The 21,719-nt window shown below is 46.9% G+C and overlaps 4 protein-coding genes across 10 annotated transcripts; 1 reads left to right on the top strand and 3 right to left on the bottom strand.

The window, feature by feature from the left end:
- Positions 1-51: 51 nt before the first annotated feature.
- On the bottom strand, positions 52-4,798 carry LOC5667963 (chromosome transmission fidelity protein 8 homolog). Its single transcript, XM_001689203.2, has 4 exons — positions 4,622-4,798; positions 1,538-1,679; positions 632-1,468; positions 52-566 (listed from the first exon to the last, which is right to left on the bottom strand). The coding sequence occupies exons 1-3, from the start codon at positions 4,639-4,641 to the stop codon at positions 1,124-1,126; spliced, it is 507 nt and encodes a 168-aa protein (XP_001689255.2). The 5' UTR covers positions 4,642-4,798; the 3' UTR covers positions 52-566; positions 632-1,123.
- On the bottom strand, positions 1,754-4,537 carry LOC1280516 (general transcription and DNA repair factor IIH helicase subunit XPB). Its single transcript, XM_061657390.1, has 3 exons — positions 4,060-4,537; positions 3,570-3,985; positions 1,754-3,503 (listed from the first exon to the last, which is right to left on the bottom strand). The coding sequence occupies exons 1-3, from the start codon at positions 4,443-4,445 to the stop codon at positions 1,849-1,851; spliced, it is 2,457 nt and encodes an 818-aa protein (XP_061513374.1). The 5' UTR covers positions 4,446-4,537; the 3' UTR covers positions 1,754-1,848.
- A 25-nt stretch (positions 4,799-4,823) lies between the features above and the next one.
- LOC1280517 (rho GDP-dissociation inhibitor 1) lies at positions 4,824-12,739 on the top strand. Of its 5 annotated transcripts, none has more exons than XM_061657407.1 (5): positions 4,824-5,154; positions 8,653-8,880; positions 8,961-9,070; positions 9,142-9,256; positions 10,010-12,739. In XM_061657407.1, exons 2-5 carry the CDS (start codon positions 8,700-8,702, stop codon positions 10,204-10,206), a joined length of 603 nt encoding a protein of 200 aa, XP_061513391.1. In that variant the 5' UTR covers positions 4,824-5,154; positions 8,653-8,699; the 3' UTR covers positions 10,207-12,739. The 5 variants fall into 5 exon arrangements, with proteins under 5 accessions (XP_061513391.1, XP_061513389.1, XP_061513392.1 ...); XM_061657408.1 differs by having other exon boundaries at positions 4,878-5,628; XM_061657409.1 differs by lacking the exon at positions 4,824-5,154 and adding an exon at positions 5,595-5,848.
- Positions 12,740-13,283: 544 nt separating this feature from the next.
- LOC1280518 (glucose-6-phosphate isomerase) lies at positions 13,284-20,658 on the bottom strand. Of its 3 annotated transcripts, none has more exons than XM_061657397.1 (5): positions 20,224-20,658; positions 19,711-19,886; positions 17,005-17,827; positions 16,678-16,923; positions 13,284-14,191 (listed from the first exon to the last, which is right to left on the bottom strand). In XM_061657397.1, the coding sequence occupies exons 2-5, from the start codon at positions 19,839-19,841 to the stop codon at positions 13,715-13,717; spliced, it is 1,677 nt and encodes a 558-aa protein (XP_061513381.1). In that variant the 5' UTR covers positions 19,842-19,886; positions 20,224-20,658; the 3' UTR covers positions 13,284-13,714. The 3 variants fall into 3 exon arrangements, with proteins under 3 accessions (XP_061513381.1, XP_061513380.1, XP_061513382.1); XM_061657396.1 differs by having other exon boundaries at positions 20,126-20,239; XM_061657398.1 differs by having other exon boundaries at positions 20,065-20,232.
- Positions 20,659-21,719: the final 1,061 nt, after the last annotated feature.

The following is a 21,719-nucleotide window of genomic DNA, read 5'->3' as shown; positions in this document are numbered from 1 at the left end:
GTGCTGATGGTTAACATAATTATAACCCCTTTTTTCAACCACAAAAGCATCTGCATTTGATAAATTATGTGTGTTTTATTTTGCGAACATGTTTTTGGGGTGCAATTTCGAACAACTCTACAACTAAAAATCAGTTCAAATGGCTAGTAAGAACAGACGAACTACGGAACGGAACAACAATTTGTTCCATTTTCTAAAATTCAAACCAAACAAAACCACACCAACGATCATACTTCAAAGAAAGGCTTTTTACGATGGTTTTTGATAGGAAGAGCGATCGGAGCGGACTCCTCTCAGCACTCACTGTGGCATTAGTTTTCACCACTGCCCTGGCTGTTGTCTGGTGGTCCACGGCGTCCACCACCCTGGCCGCCGCCTTGTTTACCGCCCTGTCCGCCCTGTCCCTGGCCACCACCACCACCGCCACCCTGGGCAGCACGGCGCATTCGCAAGCCTTCCATCGCGCTCAGCACATCGTCGAGCGGTTTGATCATCTCGATCCCGTCCACATTGTCGATGCGTGTCAGCGTGTCCTTCGGCTTCTTATGCTCAGCGGATGCGTAGTGCTAGAAGTAATGGAAATGATTTTAAATTTAAACATTTTACGTTTTTTTTACCAAACTCAACTCACCACCAGCACCATCATCGCTAGTAGAAAAATCGCTGCAATTGCTTTGTTCATGTTGTTTCGCTCCGTTCGCTTGTGTGTTAACGTACCGTGATCACTGTCAGTGGGTAGCTGCTTGCTCGAAGCCACTGTGAAGGAGCCTTTTATAGTACAGCACACAGAAGATCGGTATCAGAAACACCGGCACCTGTGACAAATGCCCCTTTTCCGGCAGAGCAGTTTGTCTGATCGTTTCATTGTAAAGCTCACCTCGCAGCGACTGCAAAATTATTAACAGGAAATGCAAAGCCGTGATGATGCACACTAATGTGATGTCACGTTGGGCGGGAAAAGAGATCAGATACGGCCGCAATCGGTGTGATATTCGGTGTGGCATGTGCGCATTACCGGTTCGCGCGGCACGCATCGCCACAAGGGCGACGGCGGTGTGACTCATTAACACCTTAATTAGTACATTTAAGAAAGCTTATATTTTACTTATACACAACAACAATGTTACACCGTTTTGGAAACGTTTGCAATGATTGGTTTGGGGCGCGCTTTGAACAATACTTTGCTCCGTACGACGGCACGCACCCGGTACTCGACCTTCGGCACCACCTTGTGTTCGATCGCAACGGTCGAGTCGAGTACGGTGCGGTTCGAGGTGACCGATTGGGCCGTCGAGTCCAGCTCATGCTCGCTGCCTTGTGTCATCGGCAGCTGACTGACGTCCAGCATCATTTCATCGCCCTCATCATCGTCATCCCGTCGGTTCAGATCGCACTTTTCGACCACCAGCAGTGGTTTGTCGATTTTCTGCATCCTTCCTTGCAGTATATGATGGCCAATGATAAGAATCTGAAGTAGGAGAAAGGCCTATTTTTAGTTATTTATCTTGGGAATTCTCGTTGAGGAGGGTTAACATACCGGTTGGCCGTATTTGTTGTAGAGAAGATCGCCTATGAACTGTCCAGACATGATGCGATCGCCCCGGACGTCCAGATCACCTTGCAGCTCCACGATGCTCCACTCTTCCAGCGTGCTGTTGGGTTCTCCATTTTTGGAAGGACTGTTAAAAAAGATTCATATAATATTTACAATAAAGTACAATATAAATAAACTAAATAATGTAAAAAGCAACATGTCTTTTTTAAGTAAATAAATTTGATAGACCATATTCCAATCCATTTTTATTGAGAACTGCATCTTAATGAACTACATACAAACACGCCCTAATCCTAGCAGCGGAACTTCTTAAACAGTGGATGCTGATGGGCCGACTTCTTGCGCTCGTAGTAGATCGCATCATCCGCACCGGCCATCGAGCTAAGCCCGCCGGTACGCTTCGATCCACCCGGCCGTGGCACGCCCGTCCCATCGCCCGGCATACGCTCATCCTCACAGTCCATATCGGTCGCGGACAGCACCTGCTGCAGCAGCTGGCCCTGCTCTTCGCGCGTCTTGTAGAACAGATCCGGATCGCTCTCCATGCCGGCCAGATGCGTGATCACCTTGTAGCTGTAGCCCTGGTTCACCAGGAACCGCTGGCGCTTGCGCGAATATCCCATCTCGAGCGTGTCCTGCGACACGAGCGTATAGAAGAACGCGTTGTACTCTTCCGCGATAGCGCCCTTCTTCGCACGCAAGATACGACCCAAACGCTGCGCCTCCTGACGACGCGATCCACCGTGCGAGGAGATCTGAATCAGCACGTTCGCTTCCGGCAAATCGAAGCTCGTATCAGCCACCTTCGACACGAAGATTGTGTTCACTTTCGGGTTGAATTTGAAGTTCTGCAGGATCTGAATACGCTCGTTCTGTGACGTCGGCCCGTAGATGTACGGTTTGTTCATCTTGATCGCGTAATGCTTCAGCGCAAACACGTTGTCGCTGAAGACGATCGTTTTGTCGCCGCGCTTCTCGTGGTAGCGTATCAAGTACTGGCAAGCCCGGAACTTGGCCGGGTTCATCACGTACAGCAGCATCTTTTTCGACGTCTTCGCGATGAGATACTCGCGGTAGAACTCGGGCGCCATCGGGCACCATACCTCAGCGCACTGGACCCGGGCAATGTAGCCACGCTTCTGCAGCTCCAACCAGTTCGCTTCGTACAGCTTCGGACCGATCAGGAAGTTAAGGTCGGCAATTTTGTCGTCCTCTCGCAGCAGTGTTGCGGTCAGCCCGAGCTTACAGTGCGACTGTACGATGGTCAGCACACGGCGGAACATTTTCGCCGGGATCGTGTGCACCTCGTCCAGCACCATGATGCCCCACTCCTGCTCCTGCAGCCAGCGCATCGTCTGTTCCGCCTCCCAGGAACGCTTCTGGGTGTGCGTTATCATGGAGTAGGTCGTCACGAGAATGCCACAACCCATCGGTTTATCCTTCGCCTCGGACGTGAACCGACAGATCATACTGTCGTCCGCCGTGGACCACATCTTGAACTGTTGCTTCCACTGCTCCACCGACACGCCGCTGTTGCAGAGCACGAGGGCACGCTTGCGCACCGTACAGCAGGCCGTTACGCCGACCAGCGATTTGCCGGCACCGCACGGCAACACAATCACTCCGGATCGGGCCCGCCCGTTGCCAAACATTTTGCGCAAACTTTTCTCCTGGTAGGGGCGCAGCACGGCGGCCGGCTTCAGGTCGATGTTGATGTCGGCGTTGATCGTATCGTTGCGGAAATCGTACTCCGCCAGCAGCGGGAACTCGATCTCAATACAGCGCTTCTGCAGCACTTCAATCTTTTCCTGGTTCACCTCGAACGAAACTGTGTTGAGGTTTGCTTCCTCCTCTTCCTCTTCGTTGTCCATTTTGTCGTAAAAGTTGGTGATATCTTCCGGCACGGCCGCTTCCTCGGTGACCGTTTCACCACCTTCCGCGAGTTTTTCTATAAAAGGCAAACAAGGTTAATGAATCATCAATTACACAATCACTTTCCCCCAATTTCACCTACCACCCGTCTCCGTTGTGGTTACCCCGGGGGCCGGCAGCGCAGTTTGTCCGGGAGCTAGCTTCGTCTGTCCGAACGCCGTTATTCCCTTCCCCTTCTCCAGTGTTTGCTTTATGAACCCATCGCCCCCTTCCTCCTCAGTGCGACGCAATCGGCACGACTGTATGACCGGATCTTTCAGCAGCTTCTGAAGCACTTCCGGATGTGGACTCTCCACAAAGTACTTGTTGTGCTTCAGCACCAGCTTCACCTTACCGTACGACAGCGTACAGAGCCGGATGAACTCCACGATACCTTCCGGAATGGTTGTTTTGCTGAGTCGCTTCAAGTACTCGACAATGTCGTGCGTCTGCAGGCCGACCGACACGGCCGCGTACAGACTGTACGCGGTCAGCTTATACTCGTGTATGTGCTCCGGGCTGGAAGATGCAAACACAGTCATTATTTCAATATTAAACATACTCCCTTCCACTCCTTCTCCCCCGTATCCTACCGACAAACAGGTTCCGAGATGGCAATCAGGAAGTCGTGCGCGTGCTTGTACACCGGCGAGAACGACTCCAGGAAGATGTGCCCGTTCGGCGCGACCCACAGCGGCCGGGACTCGTTGTCCGGCTTCAGCTCCATCTGCGACCGATAGTCCTTCGCCCCGTACTCATCCTCCTGGATCGCATCGTCATTCTTTTCCGCATTCTTCGTGGCCGCATCCGGGACGAAGTCACTCTCGCCCAGGTTGCTGTCGTCGTCGTCCGCAAACGCGGCGTACGCTTCATCTTCCGTCCGTCGCTTTTTGTTCCACTTGTTCTCCACGAACCCACTGGCACTGCCCGATCCGGAACCACTTTTATCCTTTTTGGAGGACTTTTTCGGAGGACCCATCGTGGCAAGGCGATGCGAATGCACAGGAGCGGCTCTCCCGTTTGCCCGTTCGTCAACAAACACGACCCACTTTTTGACAGCACAGTTTGACAGCTACGGCACGGCGAAGGTTTTTGTTTCCTTCGCTCCAGCCGCTTGTTTTATGGAAACAGGAATAAATCGGCGGTTTTACTTACTTTCTTATGTAAATCGGCATTTCCGGCTACACTCCACACACTACAGCAATCGTTTAGTCGCACTGAATCCCAGGAATTTGAACACAAACACACACAATTCACCCTCTCTTTCCGCGAAACAAACTGGAAACGCGTTTTGGCGCGCACCGTTTCTGTGAGCAGCTTCGTCCCATTTGCTCCCAGAGGGCGCTCGCGGCGCAACGGCTTTTTGACATTCCAACGGGCGGCCGCGCGGTGACAGTTCGGCTGCCATCCATCATCGCACCATTCGCCAAAAAGGAAACCCCCGCGGAGGAGACAAAACGCATTTTGGTCGCTCGTTCCGTTCGTCCTGTTGTAGTTTTCGCGAAATCGCCAGCGCGTGTATAGTGAGTGTGTGTGTTTGTGTGTGCGTACGCAAGGAAGGAACAAGAACACGGCCGGTGCCGGAAAAGCTGCGTCGCTCGACGTTTTCATCTACCCCTCTTTCCCGCGCGCTATCGTTTATTCGGTGATTTCGTTTCGTGCGTGTGCGTTTTATTGTTTCTTCTACGGTACGTCTGGATTGTTTACGCCTTTGTTGTGTGGGTCGTTTTTTTGGTCAGTCATTTCCCTTGAGGCTACTGTTGCCACACACGCACACACACATACGTACGTACATTCACATTGCATTCTGGCTCGGCGTGTGGGGACATTTTCTTCTTGTTCTCGCCTCGTGAGTGAGTGTGTGGTGCGGTCGATTGTTCCTTGAAAAGGTTCCTTCGCTTGCTTCTGTCGAAGCCGCCCTGTGCCTTCTGCGTGTGTGTGTTGCGTGCAAATACGTGACTGTGTATGTGTGTGTGTGTGGCGGTGCAAGCAAATCGCGATTGTTCCGTGCCGTGCGGCTGCTTCGATTGGTTTCCCCTCCCCTTAGAGGAGGGTGTCCCGTTGTTATCACCGTGTTTCGTTCGCTTGTTGGAAGAAGAGTCTGTAGTGGCAGTGGAGGTATCGGTGGTGGTGGTGTGGTAAAGTGTGAATGCGACAACAAGGTGAATTGCATTGTTTTCTGCTGCAACTGCATTTTATCTCTTGTCGAAGTCCAGTTGGCAGTGGGGGTGGGGGTGACACATTTATCTGAAAAAAATATTTGTTGCCGCACGTGTAAAGGTGTGTGCGTGTGTGCCCTGTGTGTCTGCAGCTGTGCTTTACTTTCAAAGCTCTTCCAAGTGTGACTCATCCAGAGTGCATTATTGCAAATTGTACAATTAGGTGAAAATTGAAGGAAAACAATCGCAAATAACGTTCATTTGTTGAGAAAAGGAGGAGAAAAGCTGGAGGAATCCGCAGCACGAGTGACGAGGTTCCCGACTGAACATTCCGGATCTTTCTTATCGCACCGGTTTTGCTGCCGGATTACCTTTAAGAGCATGGAGAAGCAGGCGGCGGCCGGAAAGCCGATGAATCAACACTTACACACACATACACACACAGCCAACTTTAGACGATGTGCCGAGGCGCAGAACCAATAAAGCATGAAACTGCCCCTATAGACCGGACCGACCGGAGAAGCGATGGAAAACTAACGAAAAGCGGCGACGGGCGGCATTGAGAGGAAACGCATTTATGTACACACCCAACTCCCCGCCCCCTGCCGGTGGGGTGAGCCATCCAGAGGAAAATGAGGAACGACAGAAAAGGCCAAAGTGGCCAACCAGCCACCCGCGCCCGAAAAACAACCAAAATTGGCTCTTCGAGAAAATGATTTTAGCGAACACAAACGCACAAGGCGTGCTGATGGCGCTTCTCGGTTCCTTCTTCTTTCCTCATCCTACAGAGTGTTTCGGACCGCTCTTCCGCTTTCCACCCGAATGCGTTTTGTTCCAAAAACACGCTGTGTGTGTGTGGTGGGGGTGGGGGAAAGGGGGCGAGTACTCTAATGTGTGTGGTACATGCTTTTTTTGGCTGGCCCACCATACACACATACACACATCATCCCTGCCTCCCCCTTTTACGACCGAGCTCCACTAAAGAAGCATCATTATCCTAAAATTAGATTCGGACGTGCCGGGGTTTTCTGTCTTACTCTGGATACAGACCCCACCGTCACTCCTGCTCCCCACCTCTAGAGAATTCCATCATGGTCAACGTTTTCTGACCTTCTCGCCAACCTGTCGGGAAAGCAACACCACCCAGCACAACCTAAAGGGAATAAGATTTTCACACCTTCCATTTTTTTGGCAACGAGAGCAGCAATGTGTACTTAGTGTGGTTGCATCCATTGTCAATTGCCGGTGACGGAAAGCAGAAGAGGAGAGTGTAAAAGGTGTTTGTTGCCATCGCAACATTCCCTTGTCCTCTGACCGGCCAACACAGATACGGCCGGCGGCGACGGGTTCAGTATGTTTATGAGAAGGGAGGAAATTATTTACAAGAAAATGTCTGTCGGTATTTTCGCTCCGTTCTACAAAAAGGCCTGCTAATCGTTGCTTCGTGCTTTTTAAGGTTCGAAGAAAGGAAAATATGGCATTAATTTCCCGGGAAAAAAGATCCCATAAACACACATGCTTGGGGAACTCTATCGAACGAAAGGAAAACCGCAACACATCAAAGCATGCACGGACGGAAGGCTACAGCATGATTATTATGCATCCCGGAGCGATGACTGCGTGCACATTCCGGCGTGCACCGTGTGCGTATATGGATGTATGGGATCATGATCGGCCAACCAACCCATCCGGAACAGTTTCTTCGTGCATGCATGCGTGCATTAAAATTTCGTTCGCACGGCGCGCATCGACCGCGATGACTAATCGCGAAAGCATCTCTGCTGCCCCATGTGTCTGCCTATCTGCGCAACAATATGCGTGAAGCTGTTGCGTTATTATTTTTTTTTTATTATTGTTTTGCTATTTTCGTTTTAGGCAGCATGTCTTTTTTGCACTGTGATACACAAACACGGTGGACGCTCTTGGACTTTACGCCTTGCGATTTATGCAATGAACCGGCGGAAGAAACACCTAATGAAAACAAAAAAGAGGGTCCCTGTACACTCACACACATGTAAATGATTCACTTCTGCTCAACCGCACAGGGTAAATCATCCACAACAGAAGCCTCCTCCCACCCGGGTGTGCTGGGTGGGTTGCCTTTTTAAGAGAGCCTAACACCCAAAAGCGAGGAACCGGGGAGGTGCGAGTGGAATGAAGTGAAGGTCTCAGTGTCTGGCGGCGGCGGCGGCACATCCATCATCACCGCTTTCGTGCGCTGAAACCAAGCGGCCACGGCAGCTGAATCGGATCAATTTTATTGATTACTTTTAATATGGTCGGAGTGTTGTCATTTCGCATCGGCCTTTTCCACCCGATGTGCTTGTGGCGATGCAGCAAAGACAGAAAAAAGACAAGAATTGCAATATTCTGAAGTAACGCATACGTTCATTTGCGTTCGCTTATTCGCAGCGGAATGAAATGTGCGCAATGCTTGTCCATTTGCATCGAACAATAAAATACGTGCGTGGAGAAATAATAAAATATAGCTCATAGCTCTTCTCTGTGCTATGTGGTGCATGATGCGGTCCGTTTTCTGTGGACGCGAAAGTTCTTATCGCGGTCGTTTTGTGACGTTGTTTGGTGGGCTGTGGTCAGATAAATTTGTCGCCCACCGAATGTCATGCTCATGCCGAATCAACTTCCTTCAAAAAATAATTCATTTCGGTTGGTTGAAGAAGTTTCCATAGAGGAAGAGGGAACACAGACACGCACATACACACACCCTTTTGGGTTGGTTTTTATCATTTTCTGTGTTAAACTGCGCTGTGATAAGAAACAACGCGCGATATGAAATCGATGTGAGCTGGGTGTGTGTGTGTGTATTGTGGTTTGTAATGAGCAACGCGATGGATTACTAATAGTATATACAATCACTAATCGCCAAGAAAAAAATCTCTGTTTGATACACGTTGGTTCATGATATACACGTTTGCTGAAACCTTTTTGACTTCTTCACGCTGCTACATCAACGACAGGGAAACATTGTACCGGTATTAATCACACCCATTTCTCTTCGTTCTGCAGTTACTTTATCGAGTTCAGCAAACAGTGTTTACTGCTTACCGTAAGCAATGTCGACCGAAAAGGAAATGAATCCCGCGGAGGTGGAGCAGGAGGAACACGACAGCAACTATCAGCCACCGCCGCAGAAAACGATCGAGGAAATTATGGCCGCCGATGCGGAGGACGAAAGCTTGCGAAAGTACAAGGAGGCACTGCTCGGCGAGGCACAGGCGGAAAAGATTATCTTTGGTGCGTTGATAACACGATGTTTTGGGCATAAGGTGGACCGTTTTACTAACCCAATGCGTTTCTTTTTGCTTTTCTTTCAGATGAATCCGATCCGCGGAAGGTGATCGTGAAAAAGCTTGCCCTGCTGGTGGCCGATCGTGATCCGATGGAGCTCGATTTGACTGGCGATTTAACGAAGCTGAAAAAGAATGTACGTCCCTTTGTCGTGCAATAAGTATTGCCAAATATTTTCTAACATTCTCAACGTTATTTCCATTGTAGGTGTTCGTCATTAAGGAAGGCATTCAGTACAAAATTCGCATCGATTTCGTAGTGCAGCGGGAGATTGTGCACGGTTTGAAGTATGTGCAGAAAACCTACCGAATGGGCGTCCCAGGTAAGAGCGTGGAGTTCGCTTTAACGCTTTTTATCACACAACAATCCATACCGTGTGTTGTATGTACAGGTGTAATTGAATTGCCTTTTGCCCTGGTTGTGTCATGTTTAAATGGACGAAACATGAACGCCCTTTTTTCATTTATTTGTTCACTTTCATACATATTTTCATTGCCATTTGCTCCCTTTGCAATATCGTTTTCCTCGTTTCATTTCGAACAAGATGGTAATGTGTGATTTGATTGATTTGTTTTATTTATTCCTCTTCACCGACTATACTCGTTCGGGATGTGTGTGTGTGGCTTGAACAAACCTTTTCGCGTTAAAGCCATCCATGGTAAGAACTAGTAGAGGGAGTAAAAGTTCGTACTAAAACGCTCACTATAGGAAAGAGCACAAGTTTAATTAGTGATGTGCTGATGTGTTATTAGTGTGCACACTTTCGGCACTTTAAGCGTATTACTAATTCGAGTGTTGTTAGTGTTAGAATTTATACACGTTTGTACTCTCAAACCGAGGGAACATGACACTTAGTGAAAATTAAATACGATTACTTTTAGATGAACAGTGATCGAGTTATTTCGTTTCGATCTCCCAATCCTTCCAGACTTCCCTATCCTTGTTGCTATTACGCTTTCCCTACCAACAAATGCTTTGCCGTCCGTGTTAGTTTTACCTATATGCGATCCTTTTTCCTGTCTCGATGCTTGCCCGACTGTTACAATAATCTTGTTTTCCCTCCCCCTCGATTCAGTCGATAAAATGGTCCAGATGGTTGGTTCCTATCCACCAAAGAAGGAAATCCAGAGCTACACCACCCCGTTCGAGGAGGCCCCGTCCGGCATGATGGCCCGCGGTACCTACTCCGTCACCTCCCTCTTCACCGACGACGACAAGAACGAGCACCTGAAGTGGGACTGGAGTTTTGAGATTAAAAAAGACTGGCAGTAAAATGCAAACCACCTCCCTCCACCCGTAACTCTTCTACTGTACCAGGACACTGCTCTCCCCTTACCCGGTTAAAAAAACCCCTCCCCGCAACAGACGTGCGTGTTGAGTTGAAGGTAGAGTAGACAGAGAGAGCGAGAGAGAGCGTGTGTTTGTGTGAAGAAACATTATTATTAGTGTGGATAAAGAGGTACGAAACAGAACAAAAAAAAAAACGGGAATATTGGCATGCTTATATCAGTGTGTGGCTAGCGTCAGGTGTGTGTTTGTGTATTAAGGAGAGGGGGGTCGGATTCTGATAAGCAGGAGAGTGTAGGGAGCCAGAAAAGATGAAAAAGAGCAAGCAAAGCAAATGAGCACATTCATTCAAGGAAAAGTGTGGTGAACATGCAGAAGGGCAAAAGAGGAAATCCAGTGTGCCACACGTACAGGTCGGAGGATTGTTTTTGCAAGATTTTTTCTCCCCTTCTTTCTTTGTTTTAATAAAGGCGACGCTCAATCCGCGGGCGTAAGAAGAATTTATTACAAGAGATAGTAGTAGTAGTAGTAACTAGCATGCAGACGTTATAGCTAGCCGGGGCAGAAATAAAGGTTCCTCCTAAGGTAGAACAATACAAAACAAAAAAACAAAAACAAACCAAGCAAAGCATGAGAAATGAGACTACAAAAAACGCTGACAGTTCAGAGCAATAAGTGTGAAAGTAAAAATCAGCCGAAAGGAGGAAACAAGCGCTAAATCGCTTTAAACAAAAAACAGCAACATCAACGTTGCATTCTGTCTGTATTATCGCTCCTTTCTTTTCCCTCTCCCCCCATCTCCACCTTTTGTGTGATTGTGATGGTGATGTTTACTTCAGTATTTGCCATTCAATCAGCATTCAGGCATAAACAAGAAGCTTGCTCTCCTGTTTTTTTTTCTTATTTTGCACATTGTGTAGAGTAGAGAATATGCTGTGCAAAAAGCTCCCATTTATGCTTATTCCATTTTGTTTCTAAAAACTATCCTGCCTTTTGAATTGAAGCGATTATTGCCGTTTAGCGACGTGTGCTAAAACATGTGTGCATTTTTATTATTTGCATTTTTTGAACTATTGAGTTGCGAAATTCATCAACACTTTCACCGCAATACATGAAAGTGCAATTATACAGCGAGAATATGCCCTTTTATTAGTGTGGCGAGTTCTCCTTTCCTTTTTGCTTCGAGCCCGTTTTTTAGTGTGAATTGAAGCGATGAAGGTGCGCGATTTCTGCGCACCATACGATCTGAGTCTGCGGAGGAGAGAAAGGGCTCAGGTTGTGGGAGCGTAACGTAATGGATTTGCAGCGCATAAATCACTGCTATGTTTCACTAGCCATTGGGTTCCGCGCACTTGTGTGTGTGAGTGTAGTGCATTGTATTTGAATAGCGTAAGACGACAGGACAGGGCAAGAGAGAATACTATACAATTCTTACATATTAGCCATTTCAATCAATTCGCATCTCTTTCGCTAGTGTTTCCGGGGAAGATGTAAGGATGTGTGTGTGCGTTCTCTTTTAGTGAACAAATCGTAAAATATGCGCCTTTCAAACGAGTGAATCCCCCTTGCCGCTCTTGGTTTATCTCTTTAGAGCTAATAGAAGTCGGAGTTCTTAGAGCACGATTTTTAGGGTTTAAAGAAGTAAGCGAAAGAGGCATCGGGTTCACGCGATAAATGTCCTTTCGCGGATTAAGCAGGCAGAGAAACAGATCGACGGAAAGAAGTGGCATTTCAAGGTGTTAAAGAAAGCAATACATTTGTGGTGCTGGACGGTGTGTGTAAGAATAGTAATGCAGTTTCCCCAATTCAAACAGTCACTTCCACCCTTTACCTAGAACCGAGCGATCCCAAAATAGGATGCCTCCGCTAATGCTACTGCAAACGCTGTGTGTTTTTAAATTGTCTGAATTGCACTTAATGATTAGACGCGATGTACAGAGGAGCGAGAGAGCACTAAGACACAGCTTTTCCGATGACAAAAATCAATAAAAATCGCTTCAAAGCAAAAGAAAAGGTGCTGCAAAATGACCTTAACACCATCCCTCCCCCCTCAAAAATCACACGCGTGCATGTATGCCAAAAAAGAAACAGTATCCTTACAGTAAAAAACAAGCGAACGCCATCCTTTCCCTTTCTTACACACGTGCTAGTTTGCTTACAGAAAAGTGGAAAAGGAAACCAACAAAAGGAAACTACAATGGAAAAGTGTGATTATAAATCATATATGAGACACATGCGCGCGCGTGTGTGTGTGTGTGTGTGTGGGCAAGTAGCAAGTGGTGTGAAGAATGAAAAAATGTATAAAATAAGCAAAAAGATAATAATGAGGTTGGTGGGCGCGCCATTTTGATAATCCTCCCCAACCCACCCCCAACGCGTGTACTGTAAAATCATACCGAAAAATCCACACAAAACTGCGCTCAATTTGTTTTTTTGGATTGTGTAAAAGAAAAACAAAAGAATTACCCAATAATAAAAAGCAAACAAACATAAACACACACACACATACATACCCATACGGATTTGTGTTGTGACTTGACTGCGTTGGAAAGTAGTAGTGACCAAATATGACCAAAGTTAGTAATAAAAGGGCAAAAAAAAAAACATTCAGCGGTGCTTTCGTCCGCTTTCTCCCGCTCGGAGGATTCCATCGCCCCATCCATCACTGTCAGCATCAAGTTTTGTGACCATCGGACGGCTAGAAAGGGGGGACGTTATCCGAGGATCGAAACATGTAGAAGGAGGAAGTCCATTCGGTAACATTGTAACCGAGGCCCAACGGCTTCTTGGTGTCCCAATTCCATACATTTGTGCCATTTGCGGCTGGATGCCGAGGGGGAAAAAGATGGAGTAGAATCATAAATTTCCCACTAATTTCTTGTGTACCTTACCTTGGCCAGTAGTACAGAGCCGGGACGGGAAAGTAAGCGCGCGATACAGATTTTAGCATAATCAGTTAACAGGTGAAAAGGTTACTTACCTCGCGCGCCAGTGTGGCGCCCGTTTTTTGGCGATTAAATCTAACGAATTTCGGAATGAAATTTTGGTTCGTTTTTCCGAAGTTACGACTTTAACACTGTTACAGCTTTATTGGATAACATTTGAGCGCGACAACTCATGCATATTAGTATGTGTGTGTATGTGGCCACAAACACACACACATTTACGAGAAGCTACGAGAAATAGTTTAATAATATTGCACCGTTTTTTTTCAATGTTTCTTGTGTGATACGAGCGGGACTACACGCGATCTATATCTCTGCAAGCAAATTACTCTTTATCTCAATTGAGTTGAGTGTGTGTGTAACGAGATTTTTACCATTTTACTTGTGTGGGTGTAGATAACATCCAAATGTGTAGCTACCAAGAAAGAGAGAGTAAGTGTGGTGCCTACATACATACGTATGTGTTATGGTTTTTCAACCACGTTTTTCAACTTTTTAAATAAATAATCACACACCCCTTCGATCTCTACTCCTCCTCCCTCAGCTCTCTACTTCTCCTGGTTGATCTTGATAAAGTTAATCAGCCCGTTGGTAGACGAATCGTGCGTAGTGGTTTGGTTCGGGTCGGCCAGATCGACCTCGATCGCCTTCGCCAGCTGCTTGCCGAGCTCGACGCCCCACTGGTCGAACGAGTTCACGTCCCAGATGACGCCCTGCGTGAAGATCTTGTGCTCGTACATCGCGATCAGTGCGCCGAGCACGAACGGTGTCACCTTCTTCACCAGGATCGAGTTCGTTGGCCGGTTGCCGGTGAACACCTTGTGCGGGAGCAGCTTCTCGAGCGCCTCACCCGCCAGTCCCGCCTTCTCCAGCTCGGCCTGTGCCGTGGCGGCCGTCTTGCCCATCATGAGTGCCTCCGTCTGGGCGAGATAGTTGGCGAGCAGGATCGTGTGCATAGCGCCGTCCTCGACCGGGTTGTGCGTTTGCACCGGGGCGATGAAATCGCACGGAATGAGTCGAGTGCCCTGTGGGAGAAGGAAGGAAAAGAGAAGTTATTGTTGTACTCAAAGAGTGATATTGATCCATCGACGGAGTGCGGCGCGGTCAATGGCCCGTTGGTGGGTAATGGGCGAAACACGATTTAATAGCCAGTGACCGATTCGGACATTAGTAGCGCAGGAGAGGTGTTTGTGAATGTGTGAATGTACAGAGCGATCAATTTCGCAGAAAATTACCATAAACATAAACACCATCGCGCTCTCGCTATCGCGCGATATCGGGAGGCCATCAACGAGAACCGTTTGTTCGGGTGTGTGGTTCCCCTTCTACGGGGCTTTAAGGTCATGCGGTCTGAGCTATATATCGGTACGACCAATCGTCCGGTATTCAAATCACACCGGGGTCGGGATAATTCAATCCTCATCCCACAAAAGGCGCCAGGCATTTTACCCCATTCCCGCTTCCAGTATATCGGGGGAGTTGGGGGAAGTTACCTTATATCGGCGGTGGGCAATCGATGCTGTTAAAGTTACAGTGAGCAAGCTGGGACATTTTAGTGTTTGAGTTACTCTTTTGCGTCGCATTTTCTCCTCCTCTTCGTCGTTCAAAGTGCCGAGTGTGGAACTCTGTAATTGCCCGGTGGCATGTGCTGTGGCTCTTAGTAATACGCGTCGAACCACCAGCGTCTTGGCAAGAAGGAGAAGTATTCCTCTTTACAGCAAATGAGCACAATCCTTTTAAATCCTTCAAACACATTTTAAGTACATTTTAGCGCACTCCATCCGGGTCACATGGAACATGAAGTTGTGTCCTACTGGAAGAAGCTAATGTGCGTTTTAAGATTTGTTTCGTTCTGAAGGGTATCCTACCACCATTGGGTACATTTATATGTTAAATTATTATATCAGGCTCAATTAGGGCATATCGCCACTTGTTTAGCTTCAGAAAAGACCCTAAAACCCTGAATCCTGAAATCCTTGGCCTACATTCGGTACGGGAATTGTTTTTCCTTGCGTACACGGTACAAGAATGATCGTCGAAGTCCGGTCAAGAACAGATTTGTAATCCAATGAGTTTAATCTTGGGTGCTATTTTTTAAGGAAATGTATAATTTCCTGTTTTGTTGGCTTGATTGGAAGCAGTTCCAGAAGAAAGCTTGTACTAGGTACGTCATAAAATGGAGACTTTATCACACAGTCCCAAACATTCTAACAGTGGCTGCGTGATAGACCTTCAGATTGAGGTGATTGCATGTCCTGATATGTATAAGTAAATTTAGTAGTCTGATTTGGTAATGAATTCCCATTTGCGTTCATTTCCAATTGCTTGTTTCACAATTCTCACGACTTGAATAATATATTCTGAAGCATTTATTATTAATGACTGCAATATTTTGGCTAATGTTCACACGGAACGGGACATTTACATGCTTTTCGTTAATAGCATTCATGTGGAGCGTGTCAATATTACTTAAGTGCGTGATAATAATGACACTTTATCATAATAAAAATGGGTTGATTTGTGCGCTTGGTTGGGAACATGTTCTTTCACTTGAATTGTGTGCCCCAATTTTCTTCCACCCATGGGTAGGGTCATTTTTACAACACGACCCTGATTAATAGAGATCGAGCTACTATCAAGCTGACTTTCTTCACGGGTTGCCCTCAAATCCTACTCTGAAAATCGTTACATGAAACCCCCGTATCATGCTTTCCCTATCGACGCGGGTACACGTCAAACAAACCTAATTGCAGCGGTAGATTCGAGCAGCTTATCACAGCACGCGACTAACAACATGCCCGCTAGATGGAAAGCAATCTTCGCTTCGTCACCGGAAGGAAGGAAACGATAAATTACGCGCACAGCGCAGCGCGGTTGGAAAAGGTTGAGAAAATTAGCACTGAAAAATATGTGTTCACAGTGTAACGCGGGGGAGAGCTCTGTTTCTGCGGCTGAAAGTGGAGCAATCTGTTGCGTTTTACTACTGCTGCGGCCGGCCGAACAGACGAACGAACCGTTAATGGTTACGACTCAATTTGAGAGTTCGTTTTTCATGGCGGGTCGTTTACATACTTGCTACAAGAATTCCTAAGCTTTTTCTGGGAATTGGTTCATTATCCTTTTGACCGTCTGGCGTGCGAACAGATTTCGATCTGACGACAGCACGTATCCACAAAAGGCGAATTAAGAGGGTGATGAATCTCACTCATTAAATCAAATTTCGTATCGTGTAACTGCCAACCCACTCATCAATCATCGCTCGTGGATGGGATTTCTAATGCTATAACAACCCCGGAAACGTTCACAGGTCAATCTAGATTTTGCTGTTATGCTTGCTAGTGTTATTCGAAGTGTGCAACACAACCCACAGGAGGGCGATAACACGTGATGCACTACTTATCAATTCAATTATTTGTAGTGCACGAAAGCGCTCGTAATCGTTTGCGGAAAAAAGATAAAGAGCGTCCAGTTGAAGTGGAAAAGGGCACTTCAGAAGCTGACAGAGACTTACCTGATGAATCAGCTGATAGAACGCATGCTGACCGTTAGTGCCCGGTTCGCCCCAAACGATCGGCCCGGTGGCAAAGTCAACGGTTTCGCCCGCCTTCGTGACACTCTTGCCGTTGCTCTCCATGTCGCCCTGCTGGAAGTAGGCGGCAAAGCGGTGCATATACTGATCGTACGGCAGCAGTGCGTGCGTTTCGGCACCGTAAAAGTTGGAGTACCAGATGCCCATCAGCGCCAAGATGACTGGAGCCTAAATTTATATGGGAGATTTAAAAGAAGAATAAGCCATAAGTTACACGCTCTTCTCCCCCTCCCACACCCGTTTACGTACATTCTCATTGAGCGGTGCCGTCATGAAGTGATTGTCCATGTAGTGGGCACCCTCGAGCAGCTTCTCGAAGTTGTCGAACCCGATCGCGAGCGAAATCGACAGCCCGATGGCGGACCAGAGCGAGTAGCGTCCACCGACCCAGTCCCAGAACTCGAACATGTTCTTCGTGTCGATGCCGAACGCGGCCACCTTCTCCTTGTTGGTGGACAGCGCGACGAAATGCTTCGCCACCTGCTCCTTCTCCGAGCAGCGCTCCAGGAACCAGCGCTTGGCCGCGGTCGCGTTCGTGATCGTTTCCTGCGTGGTGAACGTTTTCGACGCAATGATGAACAGCGTCGTCTCCGGGTCGAGCTTCTTGAGCGTCTCCGCAATGTGCGTACCGTCCACGTTCGACACAAAGTGCGACCGGATGCCCTGGTTGTACGGTTTCAGCGCTTCCGTCACCATGAGCGGCCCCAGATCGGACCCACCGATGCCAATGTTCACCACATCGCTGATCTTCTTGTTCGTGTAGCCGCGCCACACCCCGTTGTGGATCTGCTCGGTGAACTCCTTCATGTGCGCCAGCACCGCATTCACCTCCGGCATCACGTCCTTCCCGTCGACCAGGATCGGTTTGTTCGACCGGTTGCGCAGTGCCACGTGCAGCACGGCCCGGTTCTCCGTCACGTTGATGCGCTCACCGTTGAACATGTCGTTGCGCATCTTGACGACATCGCGCGATTCCGCCAGCTCGAGCAGCAGATTCCACGCATCGTCCGTCACGCGGTTCTTCGAGTAGTCGAGCAGGATGTCACCATCGGCCGGGGTCGTTAGCTTCAAGCTGTGAGGGGGTAAGTGTGACGAGAGAAATGAAGTTATAAATTACATCTCGATTCATTTATTGGAGCACCATGGTGTGTTTGTTGTACCGGAGCGGGGTGAACGTGCCCTCCACATCGTGTTATGTCACGTGCTGCGTGGCAAACAAGTTCACCCGCTCTCGTATAAACCTTCTACCCAACCTCCCTTCACTTTACGTTAAGCCGCTCTGTTTATGACGATTTTTTTTAAAACGGCATTGTACCTTTTGCAAAGGTTAGGTAATGGCAAACGAGAAGAGAGATCAAGAGCGAATTATATCGATCTTCTGTCTCTAAAATGGTTCAAACAACACAAGACGAAAAACAACTGAATCGTTCAAACATTGACCTAAATACTACGATAACAATTCGATTGATTGAGGAAAAGTATTGACCCTATGGCTTGGTTATTGCGCATAGAGGCAATAAAAGTGTTTCAAAAAATGGTAAAAAATAGACGTGATGCGGAGGATTCCCCGATAATCCCATTTCTAATAATAAATTTGATTTTTTTTATATTGTAAATTAAATCAACTCATGCAGACACAAAATTGCAATAGAATACTATAAACTTTTACATTATAATCTGTAATAAGAACTTCTTATATTCAATGACACAGCTTCTGCTATTGTAATGTATGAGCGTATTCGTAAATTACAAAATTAGCAAAACTACTCTAACCCAGGGGTCGATAATGTCCGACCATTGGAACTAAATCTCTTTGGCTCTTGGTACCACTTTACCGGGAAGTACTTAAATGCAAAACGCTAGAATGCTCAGAGAATGTATGAACTGTAGTGGGCAAACCTTGCTAATATCTTGCTTTAGGCTGGATACAAAAGTTACTCAATGTTGGTGGTAAATATTATAAGCATTAACATCCAAAAACAACCAACACTTTTACTTGTTCGAAAAACTGACCCGCATAATTTATGAATTCCCTCAATTCCGCCCCTGTATTTGATCAGATTGCCGACCCCTGAACTCTATTGGATTTGCCGATCGTATTAGATTTTATCGCTTTGTTCATTTCATTTGATTTAGGTAGGTTAAAAATTCATATTGTGAAGGAAATCTAAGTAGATTTTGCATAAGTGTTGCACAAATATTAACAAACAAATGACTTGTACAAATGCAAACAAACGAATAAAATTGCATCAGAAATGAACAAAAATAAAATTATAAAAAATCGCTAATTGAATTAACGGCTAAATTTAGCAAAATTCAATGTTTAAATAAGATTCTAATAGTATTCAAAAACAAAACCTCTTCAAAAGAACCTGCATCGCTGATAACAAATGAACTCACTTCGCGACGTTGCAAAAATTCTTATCTTTGCTTCGCAGGAAAAGGTTGCCGAAATGGGCCGAAACGGGCTTCTAACGAGCCCCCCGATTCTCGTTGCACCTTCCGTGGAAAAGGAAATGGCGAACTCATTATCCTTACGTCATGTTCCGTTCATAATCTTGCAGCCGGCCCGCGACGTAACATAAGCACCGAATTACATCAAATGTAAGGAGGTGTGCAATTTGAAACAAAACTGTGGAACCAAGAAGAGCAACAGATTGTAACAAATTGTGCGCTCTAGGGGTGTTTGGTTCGGTGCAAAACGCCACCGCACCCCGTTTCCTTTCACCCCGACCAGGCACTGTTTCTTGCTATTCGGTTTCGGTCGACATTATGAGGGGGGCCTCCGGCTTGCGTCGTTTGACCGCCGTTTCGTTAGAGATCGCGGAGGTCAAGCGTGGCCCGACATGATCGCAAAGAACCGCCATCATCGTGCGGACTGTTTTATTCGCACTGTGTGCCTTTTGTGTATTAAACGATAGTGCAAAAAAGGTGTAAAATCACAAACGAACTTACTGGAACTTATCGAAACGGATATCATCCTCGTCGAACAGCTTCTTGATGTTAATCGAGGCACCGTTCGCGTTGTAATACTCCTTGATCTGCTGGTACACCGAATCTTTCGACAGTAGCACTCGGCCCGACATTTTCGCTGCACCTTTCACTTTCCACGGGAATGAAGTTGAACACCACTAAAAGTAAACACACAGGCACACACACAAACACGGGGAGGGGGGTTAAAATGCACAAACTGCTAATTAATTGCTGATAACACCGAACTAGCCGGGGGCAAAAGAGCTAGCTTTGGAAGAAGAAACGCTCGCGCGCGCGGCGGACAGAAGAACAGGTATTCGGTTCGCACTGTACTACCGGAGGGCTCAACGGTCACGGTTTGTCTGACCACAGGGCTCGCAAAGGACACCGTTCTGACCTCGCACGCTAAGGGGCAGCCAATGGAGAGACCTCCGAGTGTGTTGCAAACGGCGCTGGCTGGATTCGTGCGTTCGTGATCGCCACAGAAACACTCACCTTCTTGCTGCTTCTTCGTTCGGCGTTGCGGGCTCAATGTCAAATGAAAAACATTCGCTCTCGTACTCCCGAAGCCGGCTTGAGTTTGGATCGCGTCACGCAGCACGGCCCCGTACATGCGTGGATGCGTGGTTTTGTACCGAAAGGGGGCAGGATTTCAATCCGGCTTGAAAGTATCATCGAATGACAATCGGGTGTTTTGTTGTTTTCTCGCTCGTACAGTAGAGTCGCGGGAGGTTGGTTGTTGTTTATCTTTCCATTATCTTTGAAATAAGGAGTGTTTTGTTCTCAACTTTGCACAATTATAGTTGTGTTTGCAATTGATGGTATTTATTTCCCATTTTGTTACAAATTTACGAAAAGACAGTCAACCAAAGTGTTCAGTGTGGTACGATTCCACTGTAAACAAACGCGATAGAGAGAGAGAAAGAGAGCGAGCGCGAGAATGACAGCAGAACAAACTGTGAGCAAACAGTGGGTAACTGTCATGTGTCAAAAAGGTCAAAATTTAAAAGGGCGGCAAAATAATGAACTAAATTAACCAATTTCTCTGTTCGGCCACGTGGACTGTGTTGTTTTCAAAGGAATTGGACTTCTTTATTGTTTGTTAATAATTTTATTTATGCTTATATTTTTTAATTTCAATATATTAAATGGAAGAGTAGCAACGGTTTCAATTTGTTCAAATGAAAGATCAGATAAATTAACGTTAAAAACTCATTTCTAGCTATGGAACCCTTGTCAATTGTAAAGTAAATACAAAACATCATCACATCATTTTATCTTTCTTGCTAAGCACCAAGACTATCGTCGTAAAATCATTCAACTTGTCTGGATTAGTAGAGTGAAAACGAGTAAACGATTAGAACGATCATCCGATGCGATGGTCCGTTCCGTGTTTTGCACGTAATTTGTTTCTCAGGAAAGGGAAAAAATCGAAAGAAATAAGGCGGTAGGAACATCAGCTGCCCAGGCACACGAAATTTGCATGCCCGGCCACAGTTAGGCTGACCAATGTTCACAACCAAAACCCTTCGGGACTCCCAAGCCGAGGACCTGCGGGGAGGAATCGGAGTTCGTAAATTTGCCGTCCGATAGCACCAAAGCACCGTAGCTTCTTGCGGGCCGATGTCGCACGATAACGAAATCAAGCTTCAGCTCAACAACTTAAAACGTCTCGAAAGTCATTAGCGCCGACAAAAGGTCCCAGCTCATTCTCGTTTCGAAACTTTAGCACCACAAGCTCGAGATGTTAATCCTTTAATCCAGTTCATCAAGGCAGTGCTTGTGTGCTTCCAACTTCTTACCCAGAACCCCCGAGATTGGGTCCTTTTATTAATTACTTTACGTCCGCGATTTACCGCCGAAATGGTAAAATGGCGTGAAGTGGCACATTGGAGGATTTGCTTTTTTTGTTTTTTTGCTCTTTCCCCTGTTTTTTCGGGCTACATACATCCGGCTAATTTATGCGTCTTGATTCGGACCACACAAGCACA

The sequence above is a fragment of the Anopheles gambiae genome, chromosome 3 (genome assembly GCF_943734735.2).
Source record: "Anopheles gambiae chromosome 3, idAnoGambNW_F1_1, whole genome shotgun sequence".
NCBI lineage: Eukaryota > Metazoa > Arthropoda > Insecta > Diptera > Culicidae > Anopheles > Anopheles gambiae.
The sequence above is the reverse complement of the archived record's forward strand: the minus strand, read 5'-3'. Positions and strand labels throughout refer to the sequence as shown.

Bases quoted from the DNA above. Each gene is read 5' to 3' on its own strand.
- LOC1280516 (XM_061657390.1), bottom strand. From the start codon at position 4,445: ATGGGTCCTCCGAAAAAGTCCTCCAAAAAGGATAAAAGTGGTTCCGGA. The intron at 3,986-4,059 runs GTAGGATACGGG...TGCATCTTCCAG, and splicing joins ATCTCGGAACCTGTTTGTCG to CCCGGAGCACATACACGAGT. The intron at 3,504-3,569 runs GTAGGTGAAATT...TGCCTTTTATAG, and splicing joins AACCACAACGGAGACGGGTG to AAAAACTCGCGGAAGGTGGT.
- LOC5667963 (XM_001689203.2), bottom strand. From the start codon at position 4,641: ATGCCGATTTACATAAGAAA. The intron at 1,680-4,621 runs GTAAGTAAAACC...CTTTTTTAACAG, and splicing joins ATGCCGATTTACATAAGAAA to TCCTTCCAAAAATGGAGAAC. The intron at 1,469-1,537 runs GTATGTTAACCC...CTCCTACTTCAG, and splicing joins ACAACAAATACGGCCAACCG to ATTCTTATCATTGGCCATCA.
- LOC1280517 (XM_061657405.1), top strand. From the start codon at position 8,700: ATGTCGACCGAAAAGGAAATGAATCCCGCGGAGGTGGAGCAGGAGGAA. The intron at 8,881-8,960 runs GTGCGTTGATAA...CTTTTCTTTCAG, and splicing joins GGCGGAAAAGATTATCTTTG to ATGAATCCGATCCGCGGAAG. The intron at 9,071-9,141 runs GTACGTCCCTTT...TTTCCATTGTAG, and splicing joins TAACGAAGCTGAAAAAGAAT to GTGTTCGTCATTAAGGAAGG.
- LOC1280518 (XM_061657397.1), bottom strand. From the start codon at position 19,841: ATGTCGGGCCGAGTGCTACTGTCGAAAGATTCGGTGTACCAGCAGATC. The intron at 16,924-17,004 runs GTACGTAAACGG...ATATAAATTTAG, and splicing joins CGGCACCGCTCAATGAGAAT to GCTCCAGTCATCTTGGCGCT. The intron at 14,192-16,677 runs GTAAGTCTCTGT...CTTCTCCCACAG, and splicing joins TCTATCAGCTGATTCATCAG to GGCACTCGACTCATTCCGTG.